Below are 22,160 nucleotides of genomic sequence, written 5' to 3' on the forward strand. Positions count from 1 at the left end.
TATAGTATTTATGGGGCTTAGTCAATAGAAGGTTAAAAAGTATGTTTACTGACAAGAGTATACAAAAATCATCTCAAGTCAATTCCAGATCATTCCTACAGGAATCATTTGTCAGAAATCTCACATTCACATTTGTCAGCATCATCTTCTCCCATGAATTCAACTGTTACTGAGGCACACTGCAACATGCATCCTGAATCACAAATTTCATAATGATTGCTCATTTGAAAGAAAGCTTAATAATCAGACAGATTTGCCAATGGAATTATCTAGATTTCAGTTATTTGACATCTGGAAAATGTCAAATTAAAAGTGAAAGTGGGTGCTCAGTAGAAAAGTCCCAGAAAGGTACTAAAAGGTACTTTGACAAAAAAAGGCAGCCATGGAGCTTCTCAAATATGACAGTACTAACTATATACAAGAAAAAGGACTCTAAACCTGTTCCTTTTAACTGCAAACTATTTGTTTTCCCTACAATCAAAGTTATATCCACTTCTCTCCCTCCCCCCATCTCTCTGTCTCTCTCTCTCCTTCCCTCCCTCGCTCCTTCTTCCTTCTTCCCCCTTCCCCTTCGCCCTCTCTGCCTCTGTCTCTTGTTGATCCTGTAACACTAATCTCTTGGCTGTTCCTCAAATAAAACCATCTATCTCTTGGCTCTAGGTATTTTTGATGGTTGTCCCCTATGACTTAGAATGTTTTATCTTCTCATCGTCGCCTTTTAGTTTCTTTGGCTCTCTTCAAGTCTCAGGTGAAATCCCACATTCACATTTCCCAATCCCCCTTCAAGCTAGTGCCTTCCCCCTGTTGATTATTTTCTATATACTTGATAGCTTCTTTATACATGGTGTTTGCATTGTTTCCCACAATAGATTGTGAGTTTAGAGCCCAAGGATTGTCTTTTGTTTCCTTGTATCTCTAACATTTAGCAATCTATGCCTGGAATCAGTTTTTACTCATTGAATGAAAACATTAGAATAACAGAGACCTAGTCAAGTAGGTTATCCTCTTTCTAAGAACTTCCAGGACACACACCAGGATGGCCTAGTCCCACTTTTCTATATGAATTTAATAGGGGAAATTCATGATTTCTTTTTCATGCTTTCAATAGCAAATGGCAATGTAAAGTTGAAAGTTCTTTTCATTTTCTTCTTCTACCTCATGTATTTAAAAAGTCTTCAAACTAGGCACATTATCCAATTATTTAACTGCCACAGCTTACAGAGGAAGACATTCAAATCATATTGATATTATCTATATTTCCCTCAAAATACTGCCAGTCTCAGGGAAAAAAACATCAGCCAACACAATCTTTAGCAAGCATTGGTCTAGGTATTTTATAATGCCTGACATACCTGTTGTCTGATCCACAAGTACACGGGAGTTGATGATGCGTCCAAATCGTGAAAACATGTCCTCCACATCTTTTTGTGTCATTGTCCTTGGGAGTCCACTAATATACAAATTGGCATCTTTGATAACTTCTGAGCTTGGCCGAGCATAGGATACCTTTAAAACAAAATTATTCTCTTTTACTATGGTGGATACATTTACAAATCATTGAATTAATGACTTCGTTGCCAATTTCCCAGATTCAAATAAAACAGCAATCTTACATAAGGTATTTATTTAATAAACAACTGATATCTTTGGATGTGAAATGATTTGTTGAGAAATGACCTTGTTAACATTTATCTCCTTAAAAATACAAAAGCAATGAAGTTCTGTTACTAGTATCTCTAGCTGTTTATCAGGTAAAATTGTAACCATTTAATATCCCAATCATTTGTGTACAGCAAATGCTACAACATGTTTTTTAATGTCTGAAGAAATATCTAATTTTTACTTTACTCTTTACTCTAAGACTCTGCCTCTTTAGAAATATTTCTATCCAATATTTCTGTACATTTCCATGCTTAGGATAGGACTGGATTGTGAAGAGAGATGCAGGCAAAAAATAAAGTCTCTAAGAATGGACAGTAGAGGAAAAGAGAGTTTGACCTACTTTCCTTTCATCCCCTCTGCCAGGTGACTAGATGCTATTCAGGTAGCCCAACAATGGGGCCACTTAACTAATCAAACAACTTGGATAGGATGGGAGACATCAACTATAACTTTGGGTACTATAACTTTGGGTATATCATGGAGGACCACCAGGCCATGCGTCCTAGCTTTATGCCTTCCAGATACCTACACTGTTAACTGATGTATTAATGCAACCTAAGGATGCCTGGGCCTTGTTATCTATCTGCTAATGTAACTTTAGAACTTTGGGGGCTTTTCAAATACCCCATAGCTAAAATTTCATTTATATGTTGTTTCATATAATTAGCATGAGATCTTTAAGGACAGGGGTTGTTTTAATTTTTAAAAAATTTGTATTCACAACATTTACTTAGTATAGTGATTAACACATAGTAAGCATTTAACAACAACAACAAAAATCAATTTTTTGATTTTGATTTTTAATTTTCTTCCTTTCTTCTTTCCTTCCACTAGGCAAAAGTAGCTCCTTTCTATAACCCAAGGAGTTATAAGTACTACTATATTTAAGATTATCAGAATTTCTGCTAGGAGTGAAAAGAGCCAGTAACTAACTTGCCATGGGATTTGCCTGCACAAATAGTTAGGGATTAGGAAATGAGATGATGACTGATGAAAGGTGATCTCCTCAATAAATGTCTGACTTTTGCTGGTTGCAGATACTTTTGAGAAAAGTCCACTTATGCAGATGCAAAGAAGAAACATATTCCTATTATAATGATATTTACTGATATACATCACTGCTCATATGCAAAAGCTTAAATAGGGCAATGAAACTTCATTTCACAAGCATAACCTGGAACCCTATATCCCAAATAGAGTCAGTTATCACTTAATATATAAAGCAGATTGTTCCACAGACTTCCCCTCCCCCCCATGGGGTTTCCTATGGTCTTGACCCATCTCCCATTGTCTTTGTGGCGAGGACCCTGGCACGGGTCTCCACATGCACTGCTGCTCAGCTACCACTACATAACACATATTGCTGCTGTGAACTGCCAAGAGTGTCGTCTGAACTGGGGTGGGTGAAACAAGAACTGTAACTGACCAAGTAAAAGACAATCATCCTTAAGTACCTTACCATTATAGAAAAGTCACAGAGAAAACAGCAATACAAACAAAAAAGTCAGAAATGCAAAGAGCCGAGTTCAAGGAAGAAAAATATCAATTTGTAAAATCATGAGCTATTAAGGCATGACCAAAGGTAAAAAAGGAGAAAAGACTAGCTAAAAAAGAATTTTTTAAATTATCATTTATTTATTTATTGCTGAGTTAATTGGAGTTAAGTGATTTGCCCAGGGTCACACAGCTAGGAAGTGTTAAGTGTCTCAGGCCAAATTTGAATTCAGATCTTCCTGCCTTCAGGGCTGGTGCTCTATCCACTGTGCCACCTAGCTGCCCTCAAAGAAGAATTTTAAAAGAACACTATAATAGAAATAGCATGAAAGTAGGAGTCAAAAGACCTGGGATCAATCCTGTTCATACCTTCCCTTTTCTGGGCCTCAGTCTTTAAATATGTAACATAAGGGAGTTCAACTAGAGTATAGCTTTTTAAACTTTTATCAATCAAACATTTACTGAAAATAAATCATAATTTTGTGATTCCCTACATTCAGTTACAAGACTTCCTATGGGGTTGTGAACAACATTTAAGAAGTTGGGGACCATACTAAGATCACGAATTGCTCTGACATTCCATTAATAGGATTCAAAGTTATAAAAAGGTTATGGACTTTGGAGAGGATAGCGAAAGAAAAAGTATAGAGAGGGGAACTTATAAGTTTTTTTGGGTAGCTGATATTCAGGGCTGAAGTAGGAAATAATGAGATACGGCTAGAAGGTTAGGACAAAACTAGAATCTCAGAGCTGGAAGGAGTTCATTGAGTCTACCCTGAACTCTTAACAGGAATCATATCCAACAAAATGATCATTTAATCAGTATCTGCATAAGCTCTACTGAGGGGCAAATCATTACCCCCCAAAACAGCCCATGGTATTTTGGGGCAGCTCTAATGATAAGACATTTTTCTTTGGAATGGGAAAGCACTTATTAAGTGCTCAAGACATACAAATAGGAAAATCATAATAGTTATTACTTACATTCTAATTGGGGGACACAACAGAAAGGTTGGTGTTTATGATCAATTCCTGGAACACTGAAAGGCCAGGTGGTACTCTGGCAGGGAAAGTAAAAGGACAGATGATAAGGCCTAGAGCATTTTGGGGAGTAACTGAAGGGCAGATGGTATCCTCCCAAGAGGCTAGTAGGTTAGAGGGTGAGAATTAGAGGGAAATGGGGCTCTGTGATATCTCCAAAAGAGATGGGGACCTGAAGCTCAGCATTCAGATGGCAATTAATGTCCTATATTTAAAGGAAAACTGCCAGTGGGGCACTGAAGACTGCTTGGAGAAGGGAAAAGTTACCTGGCTCCCATCAAGTAATTACTGGTCAGTCTATTTTTCTGCTCTCTGTTGGTGGGAAAGGAAAGTTCCCTACTCTGCACTGCATTGCTGGTAGAGGAAGTTAATTTTGTGTCATCTTCCTTAAGTCAATGTTTGAATGTGACATTCAGAAAATACTTATATATCAATAAATGCTTGACTAACAATGTTTCTTGACAAGTTCCACCTACTGCTTATAGTCTTAGCTCTCTAGGATCAATTGGAGTAAGTCTAATCCCTCTTCTATGTGATAGCCCTTGAAATATCCAGATGTTTATCATGTTCTCCAGGGCATCAAAGCCTTCACTTTTCAAAACAACTCCCATTGCTTAACTAATCTTCGTATCACATAAACCTGAGAGCCTTCATGATCATAATAGCTCTTCATTGACATTCTCCAGCTTTTCAGCAGTCTTTCCTAGACTCTTGAAGACAATATTCTGGATGTGGCCTGATCAAATCAGAATATAGCATGATAATAATCTTTCTAGTCCTGGACATTGTTTCACTTATTGAAGGGCAAAAGTGTAACTTTCTTTGCTTTTATATCATACCACTGACACATACTTGATTTTCAGAGCACTAAAGTCCTCACACCATTCTCAGATAAACTTTTGTCTAGTCATGTCTCCTCCATCATGTATTTGTAAAGTTGTTTTTTTAACTCAATCATTAACTCTACATATTAAATTTCATTTCACTAAATTAAGTTCAATGTTGTAGTCTGTAGAGATGTTTAAAAATCTATCATCTCATGTGTTAGCAGTTTCTCTTAGTTTTGTTTAATATAAAAGATAAGCATATCAGCTATGCCTTTAATCAAATCACTGAAAATAATGTTAAGTGGCAGAGTTCTATGAGATACTCTATTAAAGACCTCCTAAACTGATATCAAACCATTTAAGGTGATGCCCTCTTGGGCCTGCTCATTCTACCCAGTACATACCTACCTAAATATACAATAGTCTAGTATACACCTACCCTTTCCACAAAAATGGCATGAAACACTTTATCAAATACTTTGCTAAAATCTTAGTAAACTATAATTATATAGCATTTTTCTAACCTACCCATCTTAATAATTCAGTGAAAAAAGAAAATGAGATTAATCTAGGATAACCTGTTCCTAACTGTGCTGCCTCTATGTGATGATCAGTTCCTTTTCTATGTATAGCATAGGGATGGGAACTAGACTTCTGATTTAATTGGTATAGGATATTCTCTCATTATCAAAATAAGATCAATTTCACCTTCTATGCACATTATAGTCTTAGAGAATTACCAGGGGCATAGAAAAGTTAAATGACTTCCCTTAGGTTATGCATCCAGTATGTGTCAAAGGATGAACCTGAACCTAGGTTGTCCTTGCTTCAATCAAGGTTTCCTTCTGATCTTTTAAATATTTTTCTTCATTTTCACACTGAAACCTTTCTTTGTTGTTGATTCTGTTTTAAAATCATTCTCGTGGATAAAAAATTGGTTATTACCACTTTACCTTTTCTTGTAGAAAAGAAACCAGCCTGTACTTAAAACACAGTAGACATGTACTTAGACATGAAAGAAATACAAACACTACACTCTATGAAAACCATGACAGATTCTCCATACCTGCTAGATATGAGACCTTCAGATAGTTGGCTATCCTTGTTAGTAGCACCTGGAAGAATTATTACATAAAAGTATCTATGCTTTTAACTCTGGAGTCTTCATTCTCTTCAACTCCTAAGCACATTGTTATCATCATGATACACACCAATATCTTTCTCCTTCTCTTATCAAGCTTTGATCCCTTTTGATATTATTGAGCACCTACTACATGCCAGGCACTATTAAATGCTGGAGATACAAAAAGAAAAAGAAATATAGTCCTATTCTCAGGAACCTTACAATCCAATGAGGGAAGACAAACCCAAAAAGAAGATGGAAAGGGGTAGGTCCACCACAGTAGATGCTGGACTTAAAACCAAGCAGAGCAATTTGTGTCAGATAAAGAGACAGGGGAACCTCTAAATTTTAAGCATTTTAAGCCCTCTATACAGGGCTATACCCTCCAGGCTTCCAATCAGACACAGAAGTAAATGCAGGTACTGATGAGGTATGATTAGCAAAGCTGAAGAAATTCCCAAGATGATGAAATGGTGATGAGTTTATTCTGGGCAACACATGGAGGTGAAACCAACCAGAGCAATTGGTGGCAAATGAAGAGATGGCTTTTTCTTGAATTCTTCTAGATTGATTAAATGACTTTTATTTTCTCTTCAAATGTTACTCCTTGTGTTTCTCTTCCTTCAGCTCTTGTCTTTTTATTTTTTTCTCCAGCTCCTCCTTCACTTTATTAGATACTTTTACTTCAAGCCTTCACAAATCTTTCTTCAGTTATAGATCTTGCTCCTAAAGTTTTCCTTACATAAATGTGTAAGTCCATGAGATAAAGACTATAAAGTGCTAAATAAAGTTGTCTTCAGGAGAGTCACTCCTCTGCTGGTTCTATTTTTGACTTCCCAGACTTTTCCACCAGGCTCCAGTAGGTACAACTCTCCCTCCCATTTTTCAGGTCCCTTTTATATATTCCTCATTAGAACGTAAGCTATTTACACTGGGAAATGAGTATGGACCACAACATAGCATTTACACTCTTTCTGTTACTGTTTGCTTGCATTTTTGTTTTTTCTTCTCAGGCTATTTTTATCTTCTTTCTAAATCCAATCTTTCTTGAGTAGCAAAATAACTGTATAAATATGTATACATATATTGTTTTTAACATATACAACATGTATGGGACTACCTGCCATCTAGGGGAGGAGGTGGAGGGAAGGAGGGGAAAAGTTGAAACAGAAATTTTTGCAAGTTTTGCAAGGGTCAATGTTGAAAAATCAACCATGCATATATTTTGTATATAAAAAGCTATAAATTTAAAAAATGTTTAAAAAAAAAATGTAAGCTCTTTGAGGGCAGGGATGGCCTCTATTTTTTTTTTTTTATTTTTGCTTAAATGTAGATACTTAACACAGTGCCTGGAATGTAGGAAATGTTTTAATAAATGCATGCTGACTTGATTTAATCCTTAGAGGAAAAAGAACAAGCCTTTGTAGGATTCAGACCTCTAGAGAAAGTCAAAGCAGAGGGTCAGCTAATTAAGTTCTTTTTTCTACACAGATCTTTTATCAAAATGTTGCCTTGGATAGCTGTTCCACCTGACCAGATGGGAAGAAGTGGGAGGAGGGATGCATTTTTATTTAAAGCTTGCAATGAACCACAGCAATATGAGAGCATATATGTGCCATCTACTAATAAACACAGGGGTAATAATTTCTTCACAGGAATCTTGATGTGTAAAGCCAAAACAGAATAGCCCTATATGAAATGACAGGGAATAGTGAGATTCCCCAAATGTGAGACACATGGAATCATCAGAGAAATCCTTGACAGAGAGTACCAAGAAACTGGCAATCATAATTAGTTACTGAGCACACCAAGTAGTGTTATATGTAGAAAAATCAGTGAAGAAAATAAATAACAACAATGACATCAGCTTCCATTTCTCAAGAATTTCAAAGTTCACAAAGTATTTTGGATTGAGAAACAGACTAAGGTAGTCTAGTGAATAAGGGGGCTGGCTTTGGAGTCAGTATGGTTTCAAACATTGCTTTGACTCAGCTAGCTTTCTGATCTCACTTAACCTCTTAGTATCTCAAGCAGCTCTCTATGATTGTAACTTACAGAAGAACCTTATTTTCAACTACCTACAAAATATTTCCATTCTGTTAGACTTGTCCAGCTAACTTACAGAAGAACCTTTAATCTACATTAGTAAACTGGTATTTTTCCCATAAAGGAGTGACCACCCCACTGATGAAACCATGGACTCTGTTAAAGAAAAGCTAATATGCAGAGAGTGTAACGAAGAAAAAATAATAGGAATGGACTTGTTAGCTGGAGGTATTTCCAGGGACAAAAATGGAAAAAGATAAAATAAAAAGACAAGAAAGAGCAAAGAATTAAAGTGGGAAGTGAAATCTCACCCTCAATATGGAATGGCATTTAAAAAAAAAAGACCCTATCTCTTCAATTCAAAAAAACTGAACTCTTTATATCATACCTTAATCTGATATTTCCCAAAAAGTATGTTTCCAAAAAATATAGAAATCCTGCTAAGTGCCCTTTATCTCAGTCACACAGGACATTACTTTCCAGGCACAACTGTATCTAAGCCACTTTGGACAGAATGACTTGATGACATCAAAAATATGCAAGAAAAAAAATTAAGGGGATAATTTATGATGATTCCATGATTTCTAGTCATTGGAAAACTAATGATATTTTTACTAGAAATGATACAGTTGGTAAGAAAAAGTCATTTTTGAGGGAAAATTCATTTGAAATTCAGTTTTTGTTATTCTGGGATTGTATTGATAGATGAAAAGAGTAACAGAATGGAAATATTTTGTAGGTAGTTGAAAACAGAAAATGTGGCCTTGGGAATTATATGCAGAGAGCTTAGGTCAAAATTGAGAATGACCTCCTTAAGAGAATGAATGAGAGCAAAGGTCTGAAGAAAAGAGCTTTAAAGCAGGGATGAGGAACCTTTTTCTGCCCACAATCATTTGAATATTTATAACATCATTAGTGGGCCACACAAAATTATGTAGGAGGCTGTGGTACTTAGCTTTCAGCTCCTCATTGCCTGTGGATGCCTTATTTCACAGGCTTTATATGGCCCACGGGCCAGACATTCCTCACCCCTATTTTAAAAGATCACCTTCTCAGTTAGGGGTCAGGAACACTAAGGCAGCAAAGGAAACAAAGTATTAGTTTAAGCTAGGAGAATGGGAAAAATGCAACATCAAAGAAACCAAAGGAGGAAAAAGTTTCAAAAAGTCAATGCTCAAATGACAAAGAACTATCAAGGATATTAAGAAATGTAATTGAATTTGACAAGAATGACATAATTGGTGATCTTTCTGGAGGCAATTTTTATAAAGCTGTGAGTTTGAAAGCCAATCTGTAAAAAGTTAAGAAGGGGCTGGAGAAACAGAAGGTTGGACAAAGTCAAGGAAGCTATTAAAAAAAGGAATCCACTGGACAGTGATTGGAATTGGGAGGGGTTACAACATTGCCTAATGACTTGGGACTGGTAGATCAGAACACAATGTTAATTAAGATGGACTTCATTGTCTTCTTTGGCCGTAAACCAAACACAAATCTTGGGAAGGAAGGTATGGGGTGTTCAAGAACTTGGACCTCTGTTGAAGGCTTGCTGAGAGCTTTTCAAGACTGCTTATACACCTTTGGTGTCTACCTGTACTCAATTCTCATCTGTAGCTCCAAGAGGCTGTAGCAGGTGTAGTGGCCATACCGCAGTAAATCATTTTGGCAGATAGGCCAGATCCAGTTAAGGATAACTGACAGTCCTCAAAATTCAGAGTTGAGTTAGAGGACTATCTACCTCCAAGCATGTGAAGAGTTTTCCTGACAAAATAGGCAAATAAGAACAATTTGTTCTAAGAGTCATGAGGGGAACTGAAGCAGATACCAGGGAGTCTCAGACAGTTTGGTAAGGTACTGAAGATACCAAGGTCAGGAAGGTCCCGTGGTGTGACAGGTTCTCTTTGAAAACAAAAGACAAACAACAACTAGGGCAATTATTTCAAAAAAGCCTTACTGCTAGTCCATGGAACTAGGCCAATACAATCAAAACAGACCAAAGGAACCAGCCAACCGGGAGCTGATAAATCACAAGTAACAGCTCAAAGCACATTTCTATAAACCAAAGGATAACATGTAATTATTTTCATGCAGTGTAATCTAAGCTGAATGATCACTATGTAAAAGATTATCTATAAAACATAGAAACCATCAAGATCAGGGATCCTCAAACTACGACCTGCAGGCCAGATGCAGCAGCTGAGGACGATTATCCCCCTCATTCAGGGCTATGAAGTTTCTTTATTTAAAGGCCCACAAAACAAAGTTTTTGTTTTTACTCTAGTCCGGCCCTCCAACAGTCTGAGGGACACTGAACTGGCCCCCTATTTAAAAAGTTTGAGGACCCCTGATCAAGATGATGGCAACCTCCGGCAGATCGTTCCTGCCATTTCAGTACCTAAGTTACACTAGACAGGTGGCTAGCTAGCTGATATTTAACAAATTCAAGGCTTTGGACACAAAGTCATCAGGAAAAACAAGCGAGCTATTTTATTTCAATTCAGGGCAGAGTTAGAGCCCCCAGGAATCACTATGATAGAGTCCAAAAGAAGGATTCAGGAAGCAGACATGTAGAGCCTGGCCCATCTGAAAGGACTCTGATTGTTGGGGCTCCCTAGCAAGTTCACACTGGTCAACTGCCAAATCTGAGGCATGACCAAGGCCAGAGACCACTAGGCTTGCATAATTCAATCTCTCAAGTACTTTAAAAGCAACTTCTATGGCAAGGCACTGTGTAATGAACTGGGAATGCCAAGACAAAAAGCCAAAAAAAGCCTGTCTGCCCTCAAAGAGTTTGGAAGGATGCAACATTTATTCAGGTAAATATATATATAAGGTATTTCAAGGAGAAAGAAAACACTAACAACTGGAAGCATCAAAAAAGACTTCCCATTGGAGAAAACTTAAAATTTTAGCGTTGAAAAAAGTCAAGGATTCTAAGAGATTGAAAAGAGGAAGTTCATTTCAGGCACACAGGATAGTCTGCACAAAGAACGGATAGTCTAAAATAGGTCAACAAAAAGGAAATAAAGCAGTTTGGCCAGAATGAGATGGTATAAAGAGAAGCCATAAGATTCGGAGCAAGACTTCATTTGCACCTAATCTAGGTAAATAAAAGCGTATACAGACTTCTTTTACTAACTTTTTGGCATTATGTTCAGCCAGAAGCAACACAGAAAGCAATCTCCTAGTATCATGGCATCTAACAGCATGCCTCCTAGAACTGTGGAGTTCTAGGACCTCTAAATCTGGGTGAGCCCACTGCATTTAGGAAGATGAAAACCTTCAGTGATGGCCCCCAACATGTACGTGTATATGTATGTATACCTGTGGTTGTTCAGTCTCTCCTGACTCTTCTTGACTCATGGATCTATCATACATAGCATGTCAACACTGTCAATAGTTTTCTTGGCAGATACTAGAATGGTTTGACATTTCCTTTTCTAGCGGATTAAGGGAAACAGAGATGTAATGACTTGCCCTGGGTCACAGAGGTATTAAGTGTCTGAGGCAAGATTTTAACCCAGTTCTTCCCAACTCTAGGCCCAGTGCTTTATCTACTAAGCCATCTAGCTGTTCCTCCCTACTCCCAAACACACACATACACCAATGTATGCATGTGTGTATCTCACATACCTCCTTTTGCTCTAATTTTTTTTTTTTTGTACAATTTAACATGAGCAGTTAGTCAAATCCAACCATTCTGGAGAGCAATTTGGAACTATGCTCAAAAAGTTATCAAACTGTGCATACCTTTTGACCCAGCAGTGTTTCTACTGGGCCTGTATCCCAAAGAGATCTTAAAGGAGGTAAAGGGACCCACATGTACAAAAATGTTTGTGGCAGTCCTCTTTGTAGTGGCAAGAAACTGGATACTGAGTGGATGCCCATCAATTGGAGAATGGCTGAATAAATTGTGGTATATGAATGTTATGGAATATTATTGTTCTGTAAGAAACGACCAGCAGGAAGATTTCAGAGAGGCTTGGAGAGACTTACATGAACTGATGCTAAATGAAATGAGCAGAATCAGATCATTATACATGGCAACAACAAGACTATTACAATGATCAATTCTGATGGACTTAACTTTCTTCAACAATGAGATGATTTAAACCAGTTCCAATTTTCAGTAATGAAAAGAGCCATTTACACCCAGAGAGAGGATTATGGGAACTGAGTGTGGACCACAACATAGCATTTTCACTCTTTCTGTTATTGTTTGCTTGCATTTTTGTTTTCCTTCTCAGATTTTTCTTCATCCGATTTTTGTTGTGCAGCAAGATAATATAAATATGTATACATATATTGGATTTAACACATAATTTAACATATTTAACATGTATTGGACTACCTGCCATATAAGGGAGGGGATAGGGGGAAGGAGGGGAAAATTTGGAACAGAAGATTTTGCAAGGGTCAATGTTGGAAATCTAAGCATGTTTTGTAAATAAAAAGATATTTTAAAAAATGAACAGTTAGTAAATATTTATCTGTGGTAAATCAGATGAACAATCATGAAACCGAACCAATAAGTAAGATGAGGTATATAAAAGGAAAAAGAATAAGAAATACTATAGAAGTGTGAACAAGAAAAAAAAAAGTGAATTATATGGGAAACAGATGCCTAGGATTATGACAATTCATCAACTAAAACCAAACACAAAATACCTAATTATCACTTCATCTGTGCCATGAAAAATGAAGGACACTTCAGACAGCTGCCTGATGGGCTAGGTGATCCTGAACAAAGGACTTAATTTTTGTCTGTCTCAGTTTCCTCACCTGTAACTCACAAGGTTGTTGTGAGAATCAATTAATATTTGTTAAATCCTTAGCCCTGTACCTGGTACAATACTGGTTCTGAATCACTGCTTTCCGTTTCCCTACTATATAATCTCTGCCCTCAAGAAGTTTACATGTAAGTAGTGAATGTCTTTAATTCAATGATGTCTTGAAGTCCTTTCTACACTGTTTTTTTTTTTAATTTTATTACTATGATTATGACTACTGTCAAAGAAAAAATCTTAATAACAATACCCGACATATTATCATGTATTTGGGGTGGTTTTGAAAGTTAGTGGAATGTTTCCTTGCAGGGTAAGAGAGCTTAATGACATCCTTCAAACCTGGAATTTGGATGATACAATGTTGCAAGGAACCTTTTGTTTAACTTTTAGTTTCAACCACCAGGAATATGATTCCATCACACATTATTTATTTAATTTCTCAAACAGAAAAAGAATGGAGATAAAACATATTTTCCTGAAGTACCAAAACTTTGAAGACAATCTCTTAATTACACATTAATACTTCTAACATACTAGGAAATTGATGGGTCATTGGCACACTTTTTAAAGTGGCAGCACTCAATACCATTCTGTTGAATGAAGGTAAGTTGTAATAAAAGCTCTTTACCTTAATGGTTTTTGACTGGAGTCTCAGGCCATTCAGTGTGTTTATTGCTCTTTCGGCATCTTTTGCAGTCACGTAATTCACAAAGCCATAGCCTAAGCTGTGTCCTGCATGGAAGAACATATATAATGTTTTAAATGAACCACCACCACCAAGACATCCCAATGTTTGTTTTTTTGTAAAGATGTTGGTTATGTATTATAGAAATCTTCCTCAATAACTAAAGACCATACCCCAAAACCAAAGACTTCATTAAAAAAATCTTTTTTTAAACTAATTATGACCAGCAGACCTGTGAAAGTTAACTATGAAGCTGTTTGAACTGAGTGAGGAACTATCGGATAGCTGAAACCAGGACCCCTTTTCCAAGCACAAAATCACTGACTTAAATTATTCATCTTTTTCATTTAAACAAATGTAGATAATAAAAAAAAACCTCTAAGACCACAGAAATATGAACATTATTAATGATAAACCACAAGAAGAGAAGCCAGGGATATGGAACAAGCCTTGGCACCATTCTTACCACAAGATGCCACTACTCCCATTCTTTGGGGGATGACTAAGAGGGGAGTTGTGAACCTTGACTTTCACAAACTTTCACAAGTCTAAGCAATCTTGTCCACTCTCCTTGAGCCAGTCATGAACAAACTGAATCCTTTGGGGAAACAAGGTGGTTGTCTTTTTAAAATCTGACCCATACTGTAATATGAAAGCATAATTCTCATCAGTCAAGGAAGATGAAGTTACTTACCTGTGGCTTCATTTCTTTCAATATGAAAATGTTCCAATGACAACAGAACTATCTCTGAAAAGATCTGCTTTTGGCTGGCTTGCAGGTTATTTCCATTAGGCTGGACATGGGCACTCCCTAAGGCTACTCCTGAAGGGGAAACCTCTCAGCTTCCCAAGCCTCAAGAAAACTAACACAAGCTGAGTAACAGGGCAGCAAGAACCAAGAAAATCCCCAGTCTACCACAGAAGAAGAGCCAGGAAAATGCCATTTCCCAATGGAAGACAGCTTCAGGACAGAACAGGCAGGGCACTCAACTCCAGATTCACGAAGACATGCTTTACACTCTTGATCTAGATACTTCTTAACTGGATGATACTGAGCCACTTAATCTCTCTGTGCCTCAATTTCCTCATCCACAAAATGAGGCCTTAGGACTTATTGACATCTGTGGTGTTTTAGAGCTGCAAATTTATGATCTCAGGAGTTTGCCATTCTTACATTCAAGGAAATGGGGTTATCATAAGAAAACTTAACCTCTCTTGGAATGGATCACATATTGGATGCTAACAACAGGTGATACATCTAGTCCAAACGTGGAAAGCGGGAACCTTGGACATTGAGTTTATAGGAGGCTGGCCAAAATGCTTTTTATCTTCTGGTGCTTAGATAAAATACTCGATCCATCAGGAGTTGAGGGAGGTCCACATCCCTGACTTTGTCATTTTCAGTTCAGTAGCTTTCCCTGAAGTCATAGTGGAAATAAATAGTACTTTCCCTACTCAAATTAGTCCCAGTGATAGCCAAGTCATAGAAGAAACTCTTCCAACTTGCAAAAATTCTAGAAACTCCTTAATCTAACTTCTCATGCAGTATATGAATCTCTTCTTCAGTGTCCCACAAAGACAGTCATCCAGCCTTCACTCAAAGAGGAGTATTCCAATGGGCAGCTTTAGTTGTCAGAGAGTTCACAGAATCTAGAGTTGATATGCAACTTAGAAATTACTTAATCTATATATACAATTAGTTTTTTCTTAAACTGAGCTCAAAGCTAACTCCTTATAACTTTGATCAATTGACTTTAATGATGAACCTTACTGTTTCAAAAAAGGACAAGCATTCCAAAACTGATTTATAAAAAAAAAGACTGCTTTGTAACTGTCCCAGAACTAATCTATGCACTGGCAATAAATCATCCTAAGGATACCCAAGATGTGGGAAACATTATTTTTGTCCTTATAGTTCAAATGAAGTTAAGAATAAAAGATAAGGAGTGATACAGGAAGAAGTGATGAACAAGCTAAGGAAGTATGATACTGTGATAGATAAGGATCACTTTATAGAAAAACCATCCAATGGCCTTTATAATGATTCTTCCCAAACCTGAGGAGTAGAGAGGAAGAATGAAAACTGTGATGGTGATGGGATGTCAAAGGATTGACAAGATCAGACTTCTCAAATACAGAGAACTTTGGTCTAGATAAAAGCATCTTCTGCTTTTTTATTTAAAAAACAAAAAAAGACAAGAAATTTATCACTCATTTTCATAAAACCATAAGGTCCTTGGAGAGGAGATTGATTAGGACAACTGACAGTGAAATTCTTGAAGGAGGAGAAAGGGAATAAATATGAATGCACATAGAGGGATGACAAAATCTTTGACTCAATCAAACAAAAGAGTTAGAGAAGGGAAACCAAAGCTGGCTGAGTTCTTCATGCTGTAAATTCTTGTAAACTCTCCTGAAAGGGGGCATGATGATGGTGACTGACTTCTTAGGGATTCTACCAGGGAAATCATATATGGGTTGAGGGCTTATGGTTAGCACCTTTCTTCCTATATCCAAGAACAAACCTCAGTCACTTCAATCTTCCTTCAGTCTTTTTCAAGGAAAAACTGACAAAGCACAGTTCTTAATTTTAATATCAGAACTCAAGAAGCCATGGTGAATGAGTCCAGCCTAGGATATCTAATAGAATTCTATCTTCAGGAAAGGAATATCTCTACAACATCTAGGTCCAGAAAAATATCAGATGATATTTTTCCTCTAGAAAAACCTAGGAATCAAAGGGATATAGAAAAAAGCACTTAGAGCCTCAACCACTGTATACTTAAAAAGACATTTCAGATTAGTAGTATCAAACTCAAATAGAAAGAGAGACCACTAATCTGTACATAAGGATCTCTGGAGGATGCCATTTTGACTTACTTTTAAACTGTAATGTTATTTCTATTGCATTGCATTTTCATTCATTTGTTAAATATTTGCCAATTATATTTTAATCTGGTTTGGATCTCACTAGGGAGTGTTGCTCTGGGCAAGTCAAATTAACTATTGGCTGCACAAAACTGGAGTAGGAAATGGCAAACCACTCCAGTAGTCTTTGCTAAGCAAATCTCATGGACAGTTGATCCACAGGGTCACAAAAAGTAGAACACAACTGAATTTAACAAGGGAGTACTGGAGATGGGTTGTATATATGATATTCTGCTGTGGACATTGCTCATTTACAACTGAAAAAAATGACTAAGACTTTGTGTTCTCCTTTCATGTAAATGCTCATAAATATACTGGACCATGTATTGCCTGGGAAAATGTTCTGATAAGTGGTAGGTATTTGCACATACAGAGTTCACTCTTTTGAGTATATTTATTTATTAGAATATTTAGAATTTTAACAATACAGCTTAACACTTGATTATCATCTTGTGTTTGCATATGATTTGTCTAGTCTTTCCTCACCCAAACTATAAGGAATCAACATACAGTGAAAATTCAACATATTCTCTTTCTTAAACAGGTTATACCCAAAGATTCATTTCCAAGTGAGTTCTCTAGAATGCAGAATACATTTTTGTATAGAAATAATGGATGCTTAGGTTTCAATACAGAAACCAATTTAATAATTTAGCCCATCTTTTTTGTAGTGGCAAAGAATTATAAACTGAGAGGGTTATCCGCTGGGGAATGGCTAAATAAGTTGTGGTATACGCTGCTATGAAATACTATTGTGTCATAAAATATGACAAGCAGCACACTTTCAGAAAAACCTGGGAAGAATTACATGAAGTGAGACAAGGTGAAATGAAAAGAACCAAAAGACCATTGTACACAGTAACAGCAATAAAGTACAGTGATCAGTTGTGAATGACTTAGCTACATTCTCAGCAATACAATAATCCAAGACAATCCCAAAGGATTTATAATGAAAAATGCTATCTATCCCCAGAGAAAAAACTAATGAGGTCTGAATGAAGATTGAAACATATTTTTAAAAACTTACTTTATTATCCTTGGTTTTCTTTTGCCATAAGGTTAATATGGTAATGTTTTACATGACTGCACATATATATTCTTTATCAAATTGCTTGCCTTTTTAAGAAGGAAGGAAGTAATGAAAGGAGAAAATATGAACTTCAACATTTGTGTGTTTAAAGTTTTGTTTACATATAATTGAGAAAAAATTTAAAAGTAAATTAAAAAATTAAAAATAATTTAGCTGAAGTGAAGTATTAAGACAAAGTCAAAGAAAGATCTCCTATATTCCAAAATATTCATAGCAGCACTTCCTACAGTAGGAAAAAACAACTGGAGAATGACTAAATAATATGAATGGAATAATGGAATATTACTGTTTTATAAAGGACAAATATGAAGAATTCAGAGAAACATGGGAAAACTTATATGAATTTATCCAGATTAGCAGTATATGAAATGACTATATAATTTAAGTAGGAAAAGAAAATACTAAAATCAAGCAAATGCTGTGTATTTAGAGGCAAATTGGAAACAGGAAGATCTGGGTTCAAATAATATCTTGGATATTTACCAACTATGTATATAGGAATTGTAGTTGGGGTGAGGGCAACAAGTCCTTTAGTTTCTCGTAGCCTCAGTTTTCTGATCTGTAAAATAGGGATAATAACTCTACCTACCTTATAGGGTTGTTGGGAGGATTAAACAAGAATATATCTATGAAGTGCTTGGAAATCTTAAAAGCACTTTTAACTAGCTATTATTAGATATTATTATCATTATATTATGGGTTTCCTTCTATATCTTTCTGATCTCTTGGGACTTTCAGAGATAGAATGTTACCTGACACCTTGCTGGACCTAGGTATTTTCAAATTTCTTTTCTCTTTAAGGGTATTGTCAGAGATTCTAATCTAGACTCATTCACCCTGATTAGTAGTAATGTTAGTTGTAATAATACTACATTACTACAAACTAGTACTACTATTGATCAATCTTGGCCCTGGAAAAAGGATGAAGATTCAGGTGTTGAAGAATACAAGAACTTTTGTTTAAAAGACAGAGAAACTTTGGAGCAGAATTCTGGAGCAACTGTCATTCACCAAATAGTTTTCTTTAGCTGTTTTTCTTGGTTACAAAGGGAAGCCTCACTGAGATAAGATTATAATATAAAACAAAATTACCAATTAAATTTTATATTAATCAGTTCTACAGGTATTTATTAAGTACCTACTATATGCCAAGCACTGGGGACATAAGTAAAAAGAATGAAAGAATCCCAACTCTCAAAGAGTTACCCTGTTTTGACAAGTACATATATGTATACAATTTAAACAAAAAGTAAAGAAATACAAACATAGACAAAGTAGTTAAGTACAGTTTGAAAGGTAGAACACTAGAAATTGGGAGGATCAGGAGAGGCTTCATGCAGAAGATGGCACTTAAAATACATTTTAAAGGAAGAGTAGGACTGAGGTGGAGATAAGACAGTGCATTCCAAGCATGCAAAATAGTCAGTGTAAAATTCAGTTTTCCATTCCCCCCCCCCCCCCATGGCAAAACAGACCCTAATTTCCAATTGAGAACTCAAAATACCAAGAGTATCTGTCATTCTACTACAATTCCAGCCTCTAGAAAAGAATCTCCTCTACTGCCAATTGTCTATGATGTGGCAATGAGAAGGTGAGCTATTCCTTTCTTCTCTTCCTCAAGGTGCCAACAATAGAAGGATGACCCAAAAGAGTAAAAAATAGACTCTGGTTCTGTAGCATTAGGGGAATGAGTTGCCTTTCTTTGCATGAGGAGGAATGGTGAATAAGAGGAAGAGGAGGAAAAAAATATTCTGCCAGAGAAGAGGGCTTCTATTGAAGCTTGGCCTGAGATATGCTGAGCTATTATAACTACAGGTATAGAGATATGGATTCTAGGTATATACCTTCCTTCAACGTCAACTGACATTGAGAACTTGCCTTTCCTCTTCCAAGTCACAGCCATGGGTGATTTGTCTGAGTCCCTAGAAATTCCAGCATTGATACCATAGATCTAATGGACCAACCAAAGCAGAAAAAAATGTTTCCACTTGAGAACACATTCTATGAGAAAACTATCAAAGAAAGTTCCACAGTCAGACTAGGCTTCCCTTCAGGAGGAAGGCATAATGTATATAAATAACCTTTTAGAATGAATAAAGCCACTGAGTGAGGGGGAGAAGGAAAAAAGAGGAAGAAAAGAAGTTGAATCCATGACAGCTAAGATCTTTCTATAGGAGAGCTCTTCTAAGGAAAAAATGGGTGAGGTTGGGGGAATTAAGAGAAAGTCTCTGGTTCAAGAACAGGGGCAGGAAAAAGCAGTCTCCTAATTTCATATCTCAATCACCTCCACAAAAAGACATGTTCAACCATAACCTAGTAAGAAAGAGAAACAATCTCCACACATATGTACAGACAACTTAAGTGTAGGTCATAAGAGTTTTAACCTACTGATCAAATACAAAGTTTTAGAAAAATTGGAATTTTAAGACTGAAAAGGTAAAATGAAGTTGGACTGGGATAATTCAAGTACCACCTATGCTTAAGAAGCATTTTTCTGTTTCTTTCTCCAATGCCAAGTTACTTTTCCTTATAAAGAAAATTTACAAGGACAGTTCCAAAACAATTTGGAAATTTCAGGTGTTCACTGTCTAATTACAAATTCATAATTCTCTCCCTAAAATTCCAAAGGTGCAGCTATTTAGCAATTAAGTAGAGCTAAGAGGTATAGTGGATTGAGTGCTAGATCTAGAATCAGTAAGACCAAAGTTCAAATCCAATCTCAGTCACTTACTAGCTGTGTGACCCTGGAAAAGTCACTTAAATTCTGTCTACCTCAGTTTCCTTAACATATAAAATGGAGTAAAATGAAGTTCTACCTGCCTTTCAGGATGGTTTTGAAGATCAAATGAGATAATAATTATAACCACTTAGCACAGTGCCTGGTACATAGTGGCAGCTATATGAATGTTTATTCCCTTCTTTTCTAGAATTGACATGATCACTTTCCAACTTCAATTGCCTAGGAAAAAACTCTTTTCTTCCTCAGAACTGTCTCAAAACACTGTAGATCATTCTCAAATGTTACTTTATGTTAATGAGTTATAGTTGTTTATGTGTGTATACACACATCCATAATATATGTTTACACACACATATATATTTATATGTACATGTATCTGAAATATGAAGTATAATCACAGACTATTATTAAGATGGACAATAGAGATCACTTACTTCAATTACCACATTTTACAGATAAGAAAACTGAGATCCAGAGAACAGAAATAACTCACCTAGTAATTCATAACAAACAAAATTAGAGCCCAGAGCTCCTGACTACCAGTCCAAAACCATTAACACCACTATAGAGCAAAATAATACTCAGTTTTTACAAATAAAAACTTGGCAATATATTTTTTCATGATTTTTTAAAAAGTAGTATCACAGATATAGAGCTGAAAGGTGAATTCAGAAAAACCTCATTTTGTAGAAGAGGAAGCTGGTGTCTTCAGATATGTCATCTCTAGGTGACAAAGGCATACTCAATAGCACAGAGAGGATTCAAAGGGAGACTTTCTGTCTCATGGCACTATACTGTCTCCACAGGGTTTACAATCCAAAGAACATTTCTTATATCTAATACTATAGAGCATAAACCAACCCTGGTACATAAATCAATCTGAATTTTAATTAACAATTTAGCTTATAACTTATATGATCAAGCAGGCAAAAGTCTTGGCTTCTGTTCAGGGAAGGCAGACAAACAGGAAATAAGGACTGTGCAGATGCTACCCAGCCAGAAGGAAAGCACAACTGCAGTGACAGTAGGCCAGTGTGCTCTAAACAGCTCCTGTGTACATGTTTCAAATACCATTACAGACATCTGATAGACTCTTTGTGTGGGTTTGGACAGCTCTGGATCCTTTTTTACAAAGTCAATGAAAACAGGACAGAACGGTTCAAAAGAGAGATAGAGGGCAGTAGTCATGGCCTTCCCTATCTCCCTCTCTTCCCAAGCCATCTCCTTGGACACAGAAATGGAAGCATACATGTATACCAAATTCTACCAAACCTAAAATTGCACTTTGTGCACAACGATTACCAAATATTTGCTAATGTCCTGTCAATAATTCAAGTCACTGGTGTTGGTGCTTCCTTTTGGGTTATAAAGCAACTGGACCTTCCTTCTCACTTCAAATGAGTCCAATTTTCTTTCCACCAACCTCTAAGTAAAACTTATTATTTCCTTCAATTATTTAAAAACATTTTGTTGAGAGGGTTCATATTTAACCAGACTGTGTCAAGAATCTAAGAGACACCCCTTGCTCCAGAGTTACAGCACAAAACCAAGAGCCTTCATGATGAAGTAGAGAAATCTATATTGTAGCATCATGGTGAACCACAAGATGGTTCAGGTAACTGAGTTGCAAGATATGTTCAAACCTTCCCTGTTTGTGATTTTTATTTAACTATGACTTAAGACCCTGTCTAGGACATAATTTTTTGACCTACTGTTTCATAATAATAACTCTAATAAGAT

General features: G+C 36.4%; 1 protein-coding gene across 3 annotated transcripts in view; it reads right to left on the minus strand.

The window, feature by feature from the left end:
• Positions 1 to 22,160, minus strand: part of ELAVL1 (ELAV like RNA binding protein 1) — a 68,977-nt gene that overhangs the window by 12,450 nt on the left and 34,367 nt on the right. For all 3 annotated transcript variants that reach the window (XM_031948290.1, XM_031948292.1, XM_031948291.1), the window contains 2 exons: positions 13,606 to 13,709; positions 1,353 to 1,506 (listed from right to left, as the gene is read on the minus strand). In XM_031948290.1, the coding sequence (XP_031804150.1) occupies positions 1,353 to 1,506; positions 13,606 to 13,709 (258 nt within the window). The remainder of the gene's footprint in view (positions 1 to 1,352; positions 1,507 to 13,605; positions 13,710 to 22,160) is intronic.

The sequence above is a fragment of the Sarcophilus harrisii genome, chromosome 1 (genome assembly GCF_902635505.1).
Source record: "Sarcophilus harrisii chromosome 1, mSarHar1.11, whole genome shotgun sequence".
Taxonomy (NCBI): domain Eukaryota; kingdom Metazoa; phylum Chordata; class Mammalia; order Dasyuromorphia; family Dasyuridae; genus Sarcophilus; species Sarcophilus harrisii.